Source organism: Zalophus californianus, chromosome 9, assembly GCF_009762305.2.
Source record: "Zalophus californianus isolate mZalCal1 chromosome 9, mZalCal1.pri.v2, whole genome shotgun sequence".
Taxonomy (NCBI): domain Eukaryota; kingdom Metazoa; phylum Chordata; class Mammalia; order Carnivora; family Otariidae; genus Zalophus; species Zalophus californianus.
Window position 1 is genome coordinate 62,316,525 of NC_045603.1, and position 20,099 is coordinate 62,336,623.

The 20,099-nt window shown below is 44.8% G+C and overlaps 1 protein-coding gene across 6 annotated transcripts in view; it reads right to left on the bottom strand.

Annotated features, from left to right (window-relative positions):
- The window catches only part of SLC4A8 (solute carrier family 4 member 8), a 73,251-nt gene that overhangs the window by 20,434 nt on the left and 32,718 nt on the right, over window positions 1-20,099 (bottom strand). For 5 of the 6 annotated variants that reach the window (XM_027593338.2, XM_027593337.2, XM_027593339.2 and 2 more), the window contains 8 exons: window positions 15,869-16,043; window positions 15,138-15,271; window positions 14,148-14,393; window positions 10,341-10,446; window positions 9,592-9,753; window positions 6,215-6,328; window positions 2,693-2,854; window positions 1,519-1,770 (listed from right to left, as the gene is read on the bottom strand). In XM_027593338.2, the coding sequence (XP_027449139.1) occupies window positions 1,519-1,770; window positions 2,693-2,854; window positions 6,215-6,328; window positions 9,592-9,753; window positions 10,341-10,446; window positions 14,148-14,393; window positions 15,138-15,271; window positions 15,869-16,043 (1,351 nt within the window). The remainder of the gene's footprint in view (window positions 1-1,518; window positions 1,771-2,692; window positions 2,855-6,214; window positions 6,329-9,591; window positions 9,754-10,340; window positions 10,447-14,147; window positions 14,394-15,137; window positions 15,272-15,868; window positions 16,044-20,099) is intronic. The other variant, XM_027593336.2, reaches the window with a different exon arrangement.

Below are 20,099 nucleotides of genomic sequence, written 5' to 3' on the forward strand. Positions count from 1 at the left end.
GGTTTCCCTCCTACCTCTCTGGCAGCTCCTCCTGGGTCTCTGTTGCTATCTCCTCCTCTACCCGACTTCTAAATATTGGAGCTCCTTAGACTCCGCTCTTGCCTCTGGGCCTACTTCTCTTTTATATCTACCCTTCTCCCTGAGTGATCTTATCTACTCCCATGGCTGTACCACTAAGTGCTGTTGACTCCCACATTTATATTTTTAATCCAGAACCTTCCTCTAGCTTCTTCACACAGTTGCCTCCTGGATATCTCACCCAAAATCTGACCATAGCCCTACCACCTCTCACAAAATCACTTCCTCCTTCAAGCAGTCTTCTCCATCTTAAATGTCAGTACTCTCCACCCAGATGGTCAAATCAGAAACCTAGCAGGCATTTTGATTTTTCCATTTTCCACACTCCATTCCACGTCCAGTCAATCAGCAAGACTTTGGGTCTGCCTCCAAGATATACAGAAGTCATGCCTTTTCTCCATCCCTTCCCTACCCAAGTCACCAGCATCTCCTACTTATAATAGCCTCACTAGCAACTCTGCCTCTATTTTTCCCAACCCTAAAAACTTATTCTCTAGACATTGGCCAGAATGGTCTTTAAAAAAATACTAAATGGAGGGGCGCCTGGGTGGCTAGGTCGGTTGAGCGTCTGCCTTCGGCTCGGGTCATGGTCTCTAGGTCCTGGGATCGAGCCCCGCATCAGGCTTCCTGCTCAGCAGGGAGTCTGCTTCTCCCTCTCTCTCTCTCTCCCCCTCTGCCCCTCCCCACTGCTTGTTCTCTCTCTCTCTCAAATAATCTTTAAAAAAATAAGTAAAAATAAAAATATTAAATGGATCATGTCCTTTGCCTGAAAGTTAACCCTTCAAAGGTTAACTTTACCAGAGTCAACAAGGCCCTGCATGATCTGCCCCTACGTGCTCTTGCCTTGACACAATACCCTTGAGCCACATGGCCCTCATACTTCTTAGAACACATATCACTCTTTCCGATCTCAGGGCCTGACTAGATTGCTATTCTCCCTTTCCCCATGCTGGCTCCCTCCATCCGTGGCATGGCTGGCTCCATCTCATCTTAAATACCATCTCTGTAGAAGCCTTCTCTGACCATACTAACTAAAACAGCACTCCCTTAATTCTCTAAGGCACCATAGAACACTATATATTTCCTTTCATCATTTTCATATTCTATAATTATCATGTTTGTTTCTTTTTTTTTTTTTTTTTTGCCCTTCCCTCCCTCCTCCTCTTTCTTTCATTTTTTTTTTTTTTTTTTAAGTAGGCTCCATGCCCAGAGTGGAGCCCAATGCGGGGCCTGAATCCAAGATCCCAAGCTGAGATCAAGAGTCAAAAGCTTAACCAACTAAGCCACCTAGGCACCCCTCTTTTTCTTTTTTTAAGATTATATTTTTAAGTAATCTCTACACCTATCTCTTTGGTGTATCACTGTATTCCCAGTACCTAACAGAATTCCTGACACAAATCAGGCACTAAATATTTATCTAATGTGTGAATGAATGGTTACCTTTAATATGGCTGTCATGAAGACTGAGCAGCCCATCAGCACAAAGATCATAAGGCCTGTCACTCTCTGTTCTCGGATGCCCAAGAACTTGGGTTGTTCTCCAGGAGCAGAGCACTCAGATTCTAGTTTGAGGCTGTTCACGTGTGTGATGGACAGGACAGTTGCAGCCACAAACCAGGGCAGGCCCATGACGGAGCAGACACCCAGCATGATGGCCACCATCAGCAGGTCCAGGTGGTAACCACAACCTTTCTGTGGGGAAACAGAGTATCTGTCACCACCCGTGGGCTGGCTGTAGTGGGGCATAGAACAGTGAGCTAAGAGTCTCAGTCCCAAAGCAGGAAGGGGTATATGGGTAAGGAAGAAGGGGTCCAGGGATCCCAGACGAGTCTTCCAGCCCCTCCTGGTTTGGAGGGAACAGAGAAAGAGGAAAAAAAAAAAAACAAAGAAAAGAACCCTTAGCCTATCCCATACGTGCCATATCCATTTTTTATTCGAGTGCCCTCAGATCTCACCCGGAATCTCATACATTCAAAGATTCATCTTTTCTTGGCCGAGTAACCAGAGGCCAAGCCACATCTTGATCGTCCTAGTGTCTAGATGGTAGACAATACAGGAGTTGGAGATAAATGGCTTCTTACAAACACTCCCAGATCCTTGACAAAATGGATTTGCCTACTCTATATAAGGAAAGAGCAGAGATGAAGGCATGAAGCCTCTCACTAGGAAATGTGCTGGAATCAACCCTATCTCCTTAGAATCCTTGGGCCCAAGGTTCAGTCTGGAAACCCCAGTAATGGACACCAGTGGGAGAATATCGGACTCTTGGAAACAGTGGCCCAAGCCCTGAACTGAACCTCAGAAAGATAAGCCTGTGTAGGGACCACAAGGAATTGTGCCCACCCACCTTCCCCACAGGTTTGCAAGGACGGTAATGGAGTACAAGCTCCCTTCATTCACATCATTCCATCATGCTTTACTCTGGTTTCATCTCCAAACCAATCTTTGTCACTAATGGAGGGATTGGAAACCCCTGAAAACCCTTTATGAGCTCCTTCCATGACTGTTTTTAATCCAGGTTCTATCGTTCCTGGTCCAAAAGGGCTTACCTTAAAAAAAAAAAAAAAAAAGTAACAGGCTGCCATTTGTCCTTCTAGGTCAGAACTTTTGTTACCTTGAGCTTGTGTTCCTTCCTGTTAATGATGACAGCTGTGATCTGCTGGTCCATGAATATTAAGATAGTGCAGAGAAGAGCTGGGATAATTGCAGCTATCACAGTCCACCAGGGATTGGGGCCAATGGGACTAATAATCCACCCTCGGTCATCCCTTGTTGGCTACAGGGGGAAAAAGCAAAGTTTTATTTTTGTATTTTAACTATAGTCATTAGGGCAAAATAGATCAAACTGAATCACAATATCCACATTATTTTTATTCTTAAATGAGAATCCTTTAAAAAAGAAAAAGTCATGCGAGGTGCCTGGGTGGCTCAGTCGGTTAAGCATCTGCCTTCAGTTCAGGTCATGGTCCCGGGGTCCTCGGATCGAGCCCCACTTTGGGCTCCCTGCTCAGCAGGGAGTCTGCTTCTCCCTCTCCCTCTGCCTGCCGCTCCCCCTGCTCGTGTTCTCTGTCTCACTTGCTTTCTCTTTCTCAAGGAAATAAAATATTAAAAAAAAAAAAAGTCATGAAATAGAGCAACTCCTTAAGAAATCTATGCCCTTATTCCACATTCCCTTTGAGTCGATCCTCGATTATCAACTTCCTGTGAAATATTCATTAATCCTTCACTTCCTTCCCCTACTCTCCAAACCCACATACAGAGAAAAAAATTTATCTGAACATTAGCCCAAGTAAAATAACAAAATCTGTTGTCAAAAAAGAATTTTAATACAATTATAATTAAGGCAAATATAAATAATTTTGACTAGCCTCCTCCAGATTTTGGACTGCTCCCCTCCAGAAGCCTATAATGTATGTCTACAGCACAAATAAAAGCAGAGTAGAGCCAGTTGCTTGGAATCTCATGGGCTTAGATTGTATTAGTCCAGGGATGAAAGCATGTGAAACAGGAGCCCAGGTACTAGAGACTTGAGAGAAGAGCCCAAGACTACTGAACTTGGGGCCTTGTTAGGTCTAGGACCCTCTCCAATACCACTGTAAGACCACTACTGTTCATAAATCTTGTCTGAGTGTTAATGACATACCTAAACTCTCCTAGATCCTCAAACCCCCTCCAGGATACTCTGGGGAAGAAAAGCTCCCCTTGTTTGGCAAGTAGTAATGGAAGATAAAAGGCCAGGGATACAAAGTGGCCCAGAATTAACCCAAACTCAATGAACAAAGCAAAGACTGTTACATCCAAAGTAGTTGGGTCCATATTGGTCACAACTCTAGGATTCAAAGACTGATCAATAATGCCAACAAATCCCAAATTATGAATGGGTTAAGTTCTGAAAGTTTATAGAATCCATGTCTCCTTAGGAACAATGTTTTAAGTGATAGTTAAATTCTCAGGTCAACACAAAAATTTACTAAACTCTGACCTACATGGGGCGCCTGGGTGGCTCAGTCGATCAAGCGTCTGCCTTCAGCTCAGGTCACGGTCCCGGGGTCCTGGGATCAAGCTCCCTGCTCCCCCTCCCCTCTGACCACCACCCCCTGCTAGTGCTCTCACTCCCTCACACTCTCTCGCTCAAATGAGTAAATTTTTTTTAAATCTTAAAAAAAAACAAAAAAAACCTCCAACTGACATTAACACACTAGTAATAGTACCGGCCTTCGGACTGGGTCTTAATCACCAGGGACCATGTGACATAATAGGGAAGGAAAGAAGGAAGAAAATTTCTTCTCTGCTTCCTGAAGGCGAGGCCTGCCAATGAGCAACATTTTCCTTGACATTCTCCCATTTTCCCTTATCCCCCTCCCACCTCCCAGAGGCCTTCTTCCCAGATGTCCCAGAAATTCAGTACCTTCTGACTATCTTAAGCCTACCCATCAGGGAACCTTTCCAAGGACTACTTAATGTTCTCAAATTACTTATTTTTACACAAAATCCATTCCTCCTGGAGGGTTGACCTCAGCCAGGTATTAGAGAAAAAGCTGACTGCACTCATTCAAACAAAGGTGAAAATGACATATTCTTGGAGGAATTATATTTTTAAAGAGGGTGTTTTTTAATCCACAAATTTCTAACTGATGGCATTGCAGTGCATTTAACAAAATAAAATTAAAATTTTTCAGGCAATATGGAAAAAGATATTTTTAACCAGGCCTATTTCAGGGAGGGAGAGAAAAAGAAAGGGAAGACAAAGGCGCATGGTACAGGGATGTTTATAAGTCAAGGACTGCCTTTATTCCCATCTTCCTTCTCCTCCCCAGACTCTCCTGCCTTCTCGTTGTAGGATTCTTCTCAGGGCACTGAGGACCCCCAGGCTTTCCCTCCCCTCTGCTCTTGTGGGGCCTGTGGAACCGAGCTCAGCTTCCCATCCTCTGTGTTACTCAGTGCCCCTCAAATGAAACAGATCTAGAGTCCCCCATATGATCATTTGTTTGACTTTTTTGTATATATTTTGGGCAAAAATTTTTTTTAATTTTTTTTATTAACATATAATGTATTATTTGTTTCAGGGGTACAGGTCTGTGATTCATCAGTCTTACACAATTCAAAGCGCTCACCACAGTACCTACCCTCCCTAAGGTCCATCACCCAGCCACCCCATCCCTTCGTCTCCCCTCCACTCCAACAACCCTCAGTTTGTTTCCTGAGATTAAAGAGTCTCTTATGGTTCGTCTCCCTCTCCGGTTTTGTCTTGTTTCATTTTCCCCTGCTTTCCCCTATGATCCTCTGTCTTGTTTCTCAAATTCCTCATGTTAGTGAGATCATATGATACTTGTCTTTCTCTGATTGACCTATTTCCCTTAGCATAACACCGTCTAGTTCTATCCACGTCATTGCAAATGGCAAGATTTCATTTTTTGATGGCTGCATAATATTCCACTGTGTATATATACCACATCTTCTTTATCCATTCATCTGTTGATGGACATCTAGGCTCTTTCCATAGTTTGGCTATTGTGGACATCGCTGCTATAAACATTGGGGTGCATGTGCCCCTTCAGATCACTACATTTGTATCTTTGGGGTAAATGTATTTTGGGCAATATATTAACAGATTATAGAGAGTTACACAAAGAAACAATGAAATAGGGCTGAAGAGCTGTCCTGATTACTCTGGCAGGAACGCTACACTGTGGGTAAAGCCCCCTGGCCCACTCACCTCTTCACATGGCAAGATCCTTGAGGACAGGGGCCAAGTCCTAATCCAGCTTCTTTATCCCTTCCGGTGCCCTTAGAGAGTTGATGCTCCATGAAAGAGCTGTTAACCATACTTGTTCCAGGGACCCCACATTTCCACCAAATGTGGTATGTATTTAAGTAAACATGGGCATTCCATTGTTTTAAATTGTAACTTTTCATTCATTAAACCACTTTAGGGTTCTGTTCTCGGACTTTTCGGGCTTGAATTCAGCCAAGCCTGAAGAGTTTGCTCTTCTAAAAGGTAAGGAATGAGGAGCAAAGTGCAGATGGAGGGCACTGCAGAACACAGGATTCGGGTATGGTAAGGCCTTTGAGATTAACTTGGGGGCAGATTCTAGGAAACCACGTGAGGGCACCATGTGCCCTGAAAGTTGTTTACCTTGAACACACTGGGAACTTGAAGTTTTGGTGATGGGACTCCAATCAAAAAGTCAATGATCACCATTGTGAAGATAGTGAGGAAGACAGCAAAGTCACTCACCATGGAGCGTACCTGGCATGAGAAAGGATTGGAAAAGTGTTTTATTAGGTTAAATGCAGTAGAAAAGAATTTAGTATTATAAAAGTTTTAAAAGTCCTCAGAAGCATGCTTTCATTTTATAATTGAATTAATATAAGCATATTTCAACAACAGGAATATGTTAACATGCCCAAGTTAATACCTCAAAAGTGTGGATATGATGGGGGAGAAGGATCTATCCAACAAACTCTCATGTCACCACCCTGACTGTGAAGAGTTCTGTTTGGAGCACTCATGCCCAGGTATAGGCAAGAGTTCTGAGAACTTGGAATGAGATTTTCTGCGACCAGCCAAGGTCCATTTGTGCCAGCCAAGAACCTTGGCAGCAGCATCAACTCCTCTTCTCCCTCATGTCCAACACCTCATCTACCTGCACACGAGTCCTGTTGGCTCCACCTTCATAATCCATCCCGGATCTGAGCACCTGTCACCACCTCCACTGTTTCTATCCTGATCAAGTTCACCATCAGCTCTTGTCCTGGTAAGTACAGCAGACCCTTAACCTTGCTCTGCCCTTGGGGAGCCTGGGTGGCTCAGTCAGTTAAGTGGCTGCCTTCGGCTCAGGTCACAATCCCGGAGTCCCGGGATTGAGCCCTGCATCAGGCTCCCCACTCAATGGGGAGTCTTTTTTTTTTTTAATTTTTTTATTGTTACGTTAATCACCATACATTACATCATTAGTTCTTGATGTAGTGTTCCATGATTCATTGTTTGTGCATAACACCCAGTGCTCCACGCAGAACGCGCCCTCCTTAATACCCATCACCAGGCTAACCCATCCCCCCACCCCCCTCCCCTCTGGGAGTCTGCTTCTTATGCTCTCTCTCTCTCTCTCTCTCAAATAAATAAATTTTAAAAAAAATAAAAAAATAAAGACCTTGCTCTGACCTTCTTGAAAGTTGCCAGACTGGTCATTGAAAACAGAAGTTGGATCAGGTCACTCCTCCATGAAAACCCTAAAATGGTGCCTCATTTCACTGAGGTGAACACCCAAAAGGCCTTGGCCTCTGAGGCCCCCACACTGCAGTCATCACCTCCCTGAACCCAGCTTCTAGGGCTTCTCTGCTCACTCACTCTGCTCCAGCCACACAGACCACTGTCTTGTTTCTTACATGTGCCAAACTCACTCCCACCTCAGGGTCTCTGTGCTTGCTCAGAGACCTGGAAAGCTTTTTCTCCAGGTAACCTCTCGGGTAGTTCCCTCACCCCCTTTATGTTCACGCATGTATCACCTTCTCCTTGAGGTCATCTCTGATGACACCACCCTCCACTCCGGCACCTCCTCTACTCCTTCCCTGCTTCATTTTCTCTATAGCACTTCTCACCATTTTGTGCCCCAGAGGGCTTTATAGTTTAGTGTGGCTTTAATAAAATACAATGCCTCTAAATTGCCCAGTGCCTGCCTTAATCTGAACTTCAACAGAGATCGAGCAAAATATATCTAAGCCAAAATATATCTTAACCTGACTTTGCTTTCCTTTGAAACCTGAGGTTTCCGGCTCCCTGAACCTGAACCAAATTCTCTGCACCTGTACCTGCTCCCACCATCATGAGCCATTTTGGGTTCATCTGGGGGGACCAGCCTGGGGTCCAGTGGCCCTCTCCCCTCTGAACTTCTATGGCCCTGACACCCAACTCTATACTGCTGTCTTATATGGACCTGTATGCTTCATATGTTTCCCCTTCCTAAATGATGGCAGAAACCATATTCTAAACTTCCTTTGGGGTGCCTGGATGACTCAGTCGGTTAAATGTCTGCCTTTGGCTCAGGTCATGATCCCAGGGTCCTGGGATCGAGCCCCAGGTCAGGCTGCCTGCTCAGCTGGGAGTCTGCTTCTCCCTCTGCCCCTCCCCCTGCTCCTGTGCTCACTTTTTCTCTCAAATGAATAAATAAAATCTTTAAAAAAAAAAAAAACTTCTTTTAGGGGCGCCTGGGTGGCTCAGTTGTTAAGTGTCTGCCTTCAGCTCAGGTCATGATCCCAGGGTCCTGGGATCAAGCCCCACATTGGGCTCCCTGCTCAGCGGGAAGCCTGCTTCTCCCTCTCCCACTCCCCCTGCTTGTGTTCCCTCTCTCACTGTGTCTCTCTCTGTCAAATAAATAAATAAAATCTTTAAAAAAATAAAATAAAATAAAAATTAAAAAAAAACTTCTTTTATATCCCCACTAGCACTTAACCTAGGCCTGGGCGAATAGCTAGTAGAGAACCGCCACTTATTAACTATTTGTCCAGACCAGAAACAATGACCCAGAACTTATTTGATACGTGTTTCCCTTAACTACCATGTAGTCTCACTGAAATCTAAGAATGTGTTTTAGTCATGCATGTGTGTACCGTAAATATCTAATCAACTGAGCTCCCCACCCATTCGGACTTCCTGCTCTGCAAACGCACCTGATTGAACCCTCAGTTACAGAAAAACCACCATTTCTCCTCATTTGAACCCCCTTTCAAAGCAAAAGTGGCCCCTTTTAGCCACTCTACACCCAGCCTCTAATTCTGCCCTGCTAAAACAGGGCATCTGCCATCTGCATCAGGAAAGATCGTTGAGGCTTCAAACAGTCATGCAAACCAACTCAGGCCGCTGCTGTCAATGTGACCGGTGATTTCACAAGCTGCCACAAGAGCCATCCCTGGGAAGAGACTTTGGGGTCCCCTATGCATCCAAAGTGATCATCCCAATTTACTATATCTAGGAGCCAGCTCTAGCTATTGTATGCTACAAGTCCCAGTATTCTGGAAATGAAACTTAACAGCATTCTGGAAATGAGAGTTAATAGCTTTTAGAGAACCACCTTAAACCACCTGAACTTTTTTTTTTTAAGTAATCTCTACCCCTAATGTGGCTAGAGTTAGTTAGGTATCTGACTCTTGATCTTAGCTCAGGTCTTGATCTCAGGGTTGTGAGTTCAAGCCCTTGGTTGCGCTCCACGCTGGGCGTGGAACCTAGTTAAAAACAAAAAAAAAAGAGTCGCATGCTCTATTGAATGAGCCAGCAAGGCACCCATCACCTGGCACTTTTAAACAAAATTTTTAAGTATTAATGCCTCATTCCATACCACACATTGATGAAAGGTTGCCAGACACTGGAAGAAGAGAATGCCATAGTGTGGCTTACCGGGACATGTGGAGCTTTTGCCACCTGCCACTCCACCCAGCAGGCAGCGTGGAGGCTGAGAACCAATTCTGTTACGTTAGAAATCTAATGCAAAAGCAATGTGTGAGCATGCTACCTACTCTGGTTGGGAAGTAGCGGCTTGTCTTAAATGTCTTTAAGGTGCTCGAGAGGATGAAGGTGGTGAAGAAGAGAATGCAGGACCAAAAGAGCACGTCAGGAGTATAGGGCCCATGATGGCCACACGCAGATCCCGTGAACTCTCCATGCATCTCCTGGCATTCCTGGAGGAACAAGCATTCTGGGTGACAAGAGGCAGGCACAAGGGAATCGACAGCTCTGGCCTTTGAAGCCCACCGCTCGCTGTCACCCGGCAGTGGCCGGGGGTGCGTGGGGAGTGCAGGCCGCCAGCCGCGTCCGCCCGACCTCCATGCAGCGTGGTGCTCCCGCTTACACCGGCCCCTTCCAAGCATGGCAACGACTTCTCATCCCTAGGCACTTTTGGAAATGAAGCCAGGATGGTCCCAAGCAAGCATGCAGTTCTGGGAGGGCCCTGGCAATGTGTAGTGTTTATATGACAGAGCACTTCCCAGTCTGAATGTTCTTTAAGCCTCACTGCATCTGGGCGTGCCCCCCGCCCTGCCTGGTGTCATGCCCACATATCCCTAGCACGGGGTCGCCGGCGAGAGAAGAGGAAAACAATCTTCTTTTCCCTTTATATACAAGACAACTTCTGAAGGGGGGCGGAAAGGGTCAGTAAGAACCGTTTAAATAAAAAAGAACTTTCTTTTTGAAAATGCCAGACCTTGCAGAAGGGCTACCGAGCTTCCCCCTGGCAGTCACAGTGCCGTAACGCAGCTCCCAGACTTACACTAACGGTCAGGTTGGCCCAGTGGACTTCTGTCGTCACGATATTGTGGTCCTTCCAGTACTGTAGGGTATGATTGTTGGGGTTTTCTGGGAGAGTACACCTGCAGCTAAGGGGAAAAGGAAAAAGATTCCTGAAGAAAGCAGCCAAGTACTCCATTAATGCTTTTAGCCATGGGACGCCTGGGTGGCTCAGTCGGTTAAGTGTCTGCCTTCGGCCCAGGTCATGGTCCCAGGGTCCTGAGATCCAGTCCCACATCAGGGAGCCTGCTTCTCCCTCTGCCTGCCGCTACCCCCTGCTTGTGTGCGTGCTCTCTCTCTCTTTCTGGCAAATAAGTAATAAATAAAATCTTTAAATACTTTTAGCCATGACTGGGCTAAAGGCTCTGTCAGAGCCTGCCTTGTTGCTCCTTTGCCTGCTTCAGATCCCTGAGATTGGTCCTGTTGCTTGAGGCCCATGCGTAAACCCAACCACATCCTTATTTTTCAGTCAGCCATTACTAAAGACAGACACAAATCAGCATGTGGGCCTTGAATTAAGTTGTGCCGACAACCAAGCTCAGTGCCTCATGTGCCCACAATGAGCCCTGGTGGTTTCCTGCTTAGTTTCTTTCTCTCAGGCCCTTCCCTCGAAATTCAATCTACAGAGCAAGGAGGACCTGATACCCTAGTCGGCTCTCAACAGTCTCCTCCAAGCCTGGCTATCTCCCTCTTGCTCCCTATATCCCGTCACATTCTTGCTCTAAAAATCAGAGTCTCGAGATGCTTGGGTGGCTCAGTCGGGTGAATGTTTGCCTTCGGCTCAGATCATGATCCCTGGGTATGGGGCTCCTCACTCAGTGGGGAGCCTGCTTCTCTCCCCCTGCCTGCCACTCCCCCGGCTTGTGCTCTTTCTCTGTCAAATAAATAAACGCTTTAAAAAAATAAAAAATAAAAATCAGAGTCTCCTGGAATTGTGATGCAAGCTCTGCACTGCATTATTCCTGGTAATATCCCACCACAGTAGCCTCCTCTTTCATCTAACCAGACCAGATCAGACTTGTCCTACTGGCCACCATGTTACCTCCCAGTCCCAAAATGCTTCATGCTTGAACTGGCTTCCAGTATACACAACTACATAGCCATTCCCACCAACTTTGTATCATCTGTAAATTTAATAAGCATGCCTTCTAACCATCTAGTATCACAAAATTAAAATACAAAAAGATCTCAACAGATTGTAATAGGAGGAAACCGACAAAATGAAAAGTAATTGGGAAAGCTATAAAGTCCTATATTTAAGTATAAAAAATCAATTCCAGGTGTGCCTGGATGGCGCAGCTGGTTGAACGTCAGACTCTTGGTTTCTGCTCAGGTTGTGATCTCGGGGTCATGGATCCACACTCAGCACAGAGTCTACTTGGGACTCTCTCTCTCCCTCTCCCTTTGCTCCTCCACCCCAACCCATGCTCTCTTTCTCTCTCTCTCTCTCTCTAAAATAAATAAATAAACCTTAAAAAAAATCAATTCCAAACTTGGAAGCAATGAAGATGTCCTTTAGTAGGTGAATGGATGAGCTACAGAATACCTAGACAATGGACTATTATTCAGCACTAAAAAGAAACAAACTATCAAGGCATTAAAAGACATAAAAGACCTTTAGGGAGATAATTCTACGTGAACAAAACCAGTCTGAAAAGCCTATATACTGCATGATTACAACTATATGACATTGGGGGAAAGGTGCAACTATGTAGATGCTAAAAAAGATCAGTGGTTGCCAGGGGTTGGAGTGTTAGCAAGGGATGAGTAGGCAGAGCACAGAGGATTTTTAAGGCAGTGAAACTATTCTGTATGATACTATAATAGTGGATATGTCATTATAGATTCATCAAAACCCACAGAATGTATAATACCGAGTGAACCCTAACATAAACTATGGACTTTGGGTGATAATGATGTATCAATGTAAATTCAATGGTTGCAACAAACTTACCACTCTGGTATATGGGATGGTGACAGCAGAGGAGACTGCACATGTGTGGGAGCAGAGGGTAGATGGGAACTCTCTGCATCTTCTGCTCAATTTTGCTGTGAACCTAAACAGCTCTTAAAAAATCAGTTCCAGGGGCGCCTGGGTGGCTCAGTCAGTTAAGCGTCTGCCTTCAGCTCAGGTCATGATCCCCGGGTCTTCAGATGGAGCCCCAGGTAAGGGAGGCGTCTGCTTCTCCCTCTCCCTCTGCCCTTCCCCCAACTTGTGTTTTCTCTCTCCCTCCCACCCTCTCTCTCTCAAATAAATAAAATCTTTTTAAAAATTAAGTAATTAATTAAAAAATTTAAAAATCAGTTCAACACATACTAACATAAAATCATTTAAAGAGTTGGAGAGTTCTAGCTTCACAGCTCCAACAGTGGAATGCAACTAAGAAAAATACCATCTTGAGCTTTATTAACACAGAATTCCAGTGTCCTGATCCAAAGTCTACTCAGTCCAGGGCTGCTTACGTTTGTCTGTCTTCTCCCACTGGGATATAAGCCTCAGGAAGGTAGATCCTTCGTCTGTCATGCCTTATGTTTCAAGGGCCTAAAACAGTGCCTGGCACATAGTAGGTTCTCAACAAATATTTTTAAATGACTATATGATTTTTTTAAAAGATTTTATTTGTTTATTTGACAGAGACACAGTGAAAGAGGGAACACAAGCAGGGGCAGTGGGAGAGGGAGAAGCAGGCTTCCCGCAGAGCAGGGCTCATGACCTGAGCCGAAAGCAGATGCCCAATGACTGAGCCACCCAGGCGCCCCTGAATATATTTTTAAAAAGGTCAAAGAATGAACCTTATCCCAATACCCATCGGCAATCCACAAGGCTTTAAAAATCATACCTCCTAATGGTTGTTATTTTGTAATAAAATAATTTCAAAATTCTAACAAATTTTTTATGAATTCGGACCTTCAAAAGGTTAATAAATGGATAAGCAAAATCTACAGAAGTGTGTCTGTGGCTAGGTGACAGACACCTCCATGCAGTCTGCTCTCTCTGCTCAGACAGTTTCAGGTTGAAATTGTTCGCTTCACAACCAGACCCTCCTCATCAGAAATGTACAGCCAGCAGGGAGGGAACTTGATGGATAGAGCTAAAGGTTGAGGATCTTTAGTCATAATTTGGAGAATACAATTCCAGAGAAGAAATGTTTTATAGGGCCAGACTCTCCTAGATGGTTGAAAACACAGCCAAATACTGGGTTTCATTTCCAGCTGATCCAAACTGTATTAAACATGTGAAGAAAATGGTCTCTTGGGTTGAAATCCCTAGGTAAGTAAATAGATTATTAGATTGTTAGGAAACAAAGTAAGAGGCCCATGGAACTCTAAGGAATTACTATTATATCTCTACCTAATGATACCTAAGAGTAGCCTATACATACTTGCAGAGAATCTTCATAACATGGTCCAGGGACTCACAAATCCTTGCAAAAAGAAGTCCCTCCCAACAACTCACTTGAACTCTTCCCGCTCCCTTTGCAGCCTATTTTTGTCTCATGGCTGAACCAAAAGCCATGCTCTGGAAAGCAGTTCTCATATGCCCTGAGTTTCACTCTTAATCCATCCTCTCCATCATCACTCCTAACTGTTCTCCTCTCGGGCATCTCCCCCAGGTCTCCACATCCCCACCTGAGCCCTATTTCCCAGTGAGAGGGGCCAAGACCCTTCCTTCTTCCTTAACACAAACTACAAGTACTGCCTGGTACACTGTATCCAGCCAATAAACTCAGGCCTTCTGCTCAATTAAAAAAAAAAAAAAAAAAAAAGACAAAGCAGAAAGCATACTTACTAATACAGGCTAAGGTGGTCCAGCTGGCTGTGCATGTGGATGGGGTAGGTCTCTGCCAGGTGAATCAGCTTTTCTATGGCTTCATAGATGAAAATAATGCAAATCAGGGAGGCAAACGCTTCTTCTGTGAAGCGGGTAATGTAACAGACAAGGGAACTGGCATCAGTCGCCACAAGGACAATACACAGGAAGGCGGTCCACAGTCCAATACAAGCTCGCAGGGAGAGGTATGAAAGAGCGTAGTCTCTGAAACAAGACCAAGGTTCATCAGAAAGTATGGATGGATGAATTACAAGACAAAGGGTCAGAAATGTGGTTAGTTCATCTCATAGTACCCATTCAAGTATTGTGACCTAGTTTATCCCTAATTCTAACAGTCCTTCCCTCCTAAATGTTGCCCAGGGACAGCTGTGACAAAAGATCTGCTCCGCAGCTGGTATTTGCCACAGCAAGGACGTGGGAAGCGGAGAAGGAAGGAATTGCCCGTCACCCATTTCTGCCGTTACTGGCCAACGTGATTCGGATCTTATTCTTGCAGCAAGGAAAAAGGAGCTCGCCCTTGTTCCACATGTTCCTACTCCTAATGCAAAATGAAGAAAAGATTTCATAGGAAAAGTAGGGAAACAAGGGCACTGCCAAGTCCCTACCATCACTAGCAACCAGAATATGAAGGGGGCATATTAGGCCAAATTAAAAATGGACTTGAAATAAAAATAGAGGAATCTGAATTGGCTAGGGAACTTTTTTTTTAAAAGATAAAAAGTCAAGACTTCAATAATGGCTGAGGGACATTAATAAAGCTCTTTAAGACTTTATTTTAGGTACGGTACTACCCGGGGGGCAGGACAACAGACCAAATGATGTTCTTCTTTCGGGTTTTACAATCCAGAGTAACATTTGCCTGCTTATACTCGCCTAGGATCCTGGCATTCAATCCTAACAACACAATAACACATCCAGTAAGAGTTTTCAGAAAACCAAATGTCTTACTTGCAGAATTTGAACAAAATCTTTTCAAATACAAGCACTGGCCCCGTACTTCCCAGGATGGTGAGAGCCTGTCCCGCAAACAAGGAATAGGCAATCCCAGTCATGGAGGCTCCAAACAAGGATTCAATTGCACTCTGAGGGGGGAAAAGAAATCATCAGAGTCCATAGCCCATCTGTAACCAGTAATGTGGGCTTCTGTACATTCCTGACTTAGCTCTCTTGTGTGCCCCGACAAGCCATTTGCTTGTATTTCATCTTAGCAAGAGTGAAGAATACACACTATCTAATACTCCCGTAAATGGATACCACTTTGATAATTCAGGTGCCCAAATCCAACCACATATGATTCCTTAACTAAGTCCTGTTCTTCAGCGATTCAATTCAGTACTGAAATATACATAGAAAGCACAATGATACCATTCACACTACGAGCCGTCAGTCAGAGTCACCTTAAATATCGAAAGACATTGATATATCATTTTCCATCTTTTGAGCACCAGGTAATCCAACTGGGCAATCAACTACTGAAATTGATATCAAGCAGAAGAGAGTCTGTTCTAAAGGGAAAACTGTTGCTGTCTGGTATGAAGTCGGAAGACCACAGTAACTCAGTAGAGAGAATCCAATCTCCTCAGTCCTAGCCCAGGGGATTTTCCCCTCAGCGGACTTGGCAGGCAGCACAATATTTTCAGTCTTGTTTGGGACCAAGAGAAGTGGTTAAAAGTCCTTACTATGCGCCCCTCAGTGGCTTCTCCGAGCAATCCCCCAAAGGTGATGACAGGTGACATGCAGGCACAGTACAGGAACAGAAAGGAGGCCAAACACTGTAAGCTGAGTGCGTCCCGGTAGTCGCTCCAGTACCAGGGGGCCTTCCGCTTGATGTCCAATATCAAGCCCCCAAAGAGCCTGTGGAAACATGGCAGACAGGCCTCTGACATTGTCCCTCTTCTGTGTAAGTATCTGAACAGCACCCATTTGAAAAGCATTTCAAATGTGTTCTGTACTGAAGACATAATTCGCCTGCAATTTGACCCCAAGTACAAGAGCTCTCTCGGGGGTCAGCACAGATTCTATTTGCAGCTAAGGGCGTGAATTTGAATGATTATCCCAAGCATGAAAAGAATGAATTTGGGTGTGCATATCACCCATTCAATAAGAAGTTCCGAAAAAATTAACGTGACATTAAGTAATAGCTTCAAACTTCAAATCCTGAGCTGTTAGGAGGAAATGTGCAAAACCAATTCAAGGTATTAAAGTTGTTAGTTTTAGTATAATATGTAGTCTAGATTAAAAAAACCCCATCACATGCACTTTCCTACTCTGAACAGCTACCCACCTTCCTGTTGAGAAATTAGCATAATAATTCATTCATGCAGTTGACAAGTAGTAGCAGATACTTGTGTCAGGCATTGTGCCAGATACTGGAGATGCAGCAGTGAGCAAGACAACACAGCTCTTCTCTCCAGGACCTGCAGTCTAGTGCAGGAGATAGGCAGTGCTGTGAGGGTGCCCCAGGCGGCATAGGACGAGGGACATTTCCGCAGGGACTCAGAGAAAGGACCAGGAGTCGGCCAGATGAGGCAGAGGGGCTAGCACGGGCGCCACCTAGAGGCGAGAGCGCATGGCTGATGGAGATACGGCTGGAAGACAGTGTGAGGAGCCAATGCCAATAGAGGAGGATGGAGAAGCTGGAGAAGCCAAGTCCCGAAGAGTCTTGTAAACTGTTTTACGGAATTAGAACTCTATGCTAATGGCATGTCATATCACTGAAGGATTGTAAACAGGAGAACAACATAAACATGCATTCTGGAAGGATCACTCTGGCAGGGGTGTAATGAATGGAATGTGGGGCAAGACTGGAGGCAGTGGATTGGGATGAGGAGAAGTGGATGGACTCAAGGGCTTAACAAGGAAGTAGAATCAACAGGACTTGGTGGCAGGACTTCGGGGACCCTTCTCCACTTCCCAAGGATGAGACGGATCAAGAGCAAGATATCCCACACCAAGGAGGAGGAGTGTTCTCAAACGGGGTCACTTTCTCTAAGACTGGAGTCACTGCACCAGAGTGAAAGTTGGTAGGTGAGTCACAAAAAGAGTCACTCAGCATTCTACAGGACAAATGGCCTGGTCTCTTCTACAAGTCAGTGGCACAGGAAAAAAAAATGAAGGAGAGTTGTCATAGAATGGGATCATAATAACCAAATGCAATCCCTGATTGGACCCTATGTCAAACAAATGAACTCTAAAAGGATGTTGCTAAGAAAATCACAAAAAGTTGAATATGAACAGAACATTAGATAATTTAAAGAATCAGTGTTAATTGTGTTAGATTTCTTAATGGCATGATAGTTGTTTCTTAAAATGTCCTCATCAAACAGAGATACGTACTGAAGTAGTTACAGGTAAAATGACATGATACTGGTGATTTGGTTTTAAATAATCTAGAAAACATAAAAATAAAACAATTTAGTGGGGAGAAATAGATGAAACATAATTGGCAAAGTGTTGATCACTGTTGATGGGCACATGGGGGTTCATTATACCATTCTCTCTTCTCTCTTATGTGTTTGAAATGTTCTACAATAAAAAGCTGAAAACAAAAAACGAGCTTCATGAAAGGAGGCTTGGCCAGCCCTTCCTCTCTGCCTGGGAGCCTGGAGGAGAACCAGGAGGCCTGGAACCTGGGTGCCAGGGGAGAAGGCGGAGCCAGCTCACGTGCTCTCTCTCTCTCTCTCTCTCTCTCTCTCTCTCCATTTGAATGGCCTCTCTCCCCTAGCCAGGTGCAATGAGGGTGCAGGTGGACACAGGGCAGATACTGTTCTATCTTACCCATTTGCTCTTTTCCTCTGGTTTGGGTGGGTATAGTTGGGATTCACCGTTCTTTAATTTACAGCAGTAACATCACAATCTGGGTCTTGGCTTAGGGAAGAGAGGCAAAGCTAGCTTTGTTTTTAGTCTATCTGGCAAACCTAGCTTAGGTAAGGAGCTATGTATAGGGTCTAACCTAGAGTGTGAGAATTCCACCTCAGGGTTTGTAACCAAGGCTCCAATTTGTAATAAAGTGTCACTATGTTTTGCTTTCTCCTCTAGGTAAATAGGACCTTATAGGCAGTTGTGACTAGTCTAGGGTGCAATATGAGTGTTTCTGGGTCTTTACCAACACAGAACCTTGGTACCATGTGAATGGTACCTCTTAATCATTGATGACCTTCCTCTGGAGGGTATTATTCTGGGAAAATAATCTCCTACTGCAGTAATGAGCCTCACCCCACTAGGCAACCGGAGACACTGCCATGATAGCTCAGCCCCCTGGATGCAGGAGACACCTTCAGGGAGGAGTGTCTGTGAGTAACAGACAAAAGATTTATGTGAAATGGATTCATGGGACGCCAATAGAAAGGGAGGACATCTGTTTGTCTAGCAGTGATTAAAAGGGGAAGGAAGGGGTGCCTGGGTGGCTCAGTTGGTTAAGTGTCTGCCTTTGGCTAAGGTCATGATCCCGGGGTCCTGGGATCGGGCCCTGCGTGGGACTCCCTGCTCCGCGGGGAGCCTGCTTTTCCCTCTCCCTCTGCCCCTCCTCCCCTGCTTGTGCTCTCTCTCTCTCAAATAGATAAATAAAATCTTTTTAAAAAAAATAAATAAAAGCAGAAAGAAAAGATTTGAGGGTCTTATTGATAATGTAACTATAAATTAATAAAATAATTTCTGAATACTGTTTAGAGAGTCAGACTTAATATCTCACTCATGCATAAAATCAGATCATAATTGCACATCTACCACAAGACCAGGCATGGATGCTTCTCTTCACATTTGAGACTTCCTTTCCCTTTCAACACTATCCTTGATGTTCAAGTTTTTTGGGGGGTAGGAGGCACACAGGGATATGAATTTAAGCTTGATGCAAGACAGGACTTACCCGTGTAGAGGGTCACTAGGCTCTGGAGCACTGACTTAGGGAGCCCCTCTCTGGAGGGCTTTAGGGCCAGGACAGCCATCCTCTGTCTGGTGTGCTTTGAAAGAAACCTGTGTGAAGTGTGGGGGGGATCATCGCGATAGCAGCTCCTGATTCCTTTTTTCATTAACCCTTCCCAAAAGCGGCGTCCCCAATAAGGTACATAAATATACCTTGGAAAAACCCTTTCCAGAGTAGCCTCCCTGTGGTGAAGCTTCTGGCCTAGGAACACGCTAGTCAGATTTTCCTCTTTGTTAGGTATGGGAATGCGTCAGCATCACTGCTTGCATCAACATCCGGGAGGTCCAAGATGATGTGTTAGCCCTGGCATGGTGGGTCACGTAATACAGAACTCGGAGTACTGCTTTCCACCTGTCTCTTTCCCACCTTCTTAGAATCTACACTCCCCCATCTTCATATACCTCACCGTCCAACAAGTAGAACATCCCCTAGGTCTCCAAGTTTTGCCCCAGGCTATACAACATCATATGCATAAAGCAGGTCTTCCACCTCAAAGAAATACAGCTAATGGTGTGAAGAACTACAAAGCCCAGGCTGCTAATATATTTTTGGTCTGTGCAGTCCAGGCACGTCCAGAAATGTCTAGGATGTCCATCTGCACGGGCAGGAAAACGTTCACTCTTTGAGAGTGATCTCAATACTTTGAGATTAGGAAAGGGGCAAGAGTGGGCACAGAATCATAATGTCTGATGCAGGCAATAAGTCAGCTTGTAGTAGTCACTACAAGGCTACAATGGGAGAAAGGCCACGTGTCTCGAGGTCTTCTACTAGGGCTCTGAGGAAAACTTTAGGAGCTCAGGAAGAGGAAGTATCTCCTCACCAAGCCGACTTAGGCTCTGAGCCTAGATAACCCTTCCTGTCAGCCTTATCACCTCCATAACTTCCTGACAAGACACGAAGGGAGAGCCTCCTCACACCCTATGTGAATTTGTGAGTAAGGGTACTTTGATACTATGAGTAAGCATGTGATGATTCTGGCTGTATGAGAT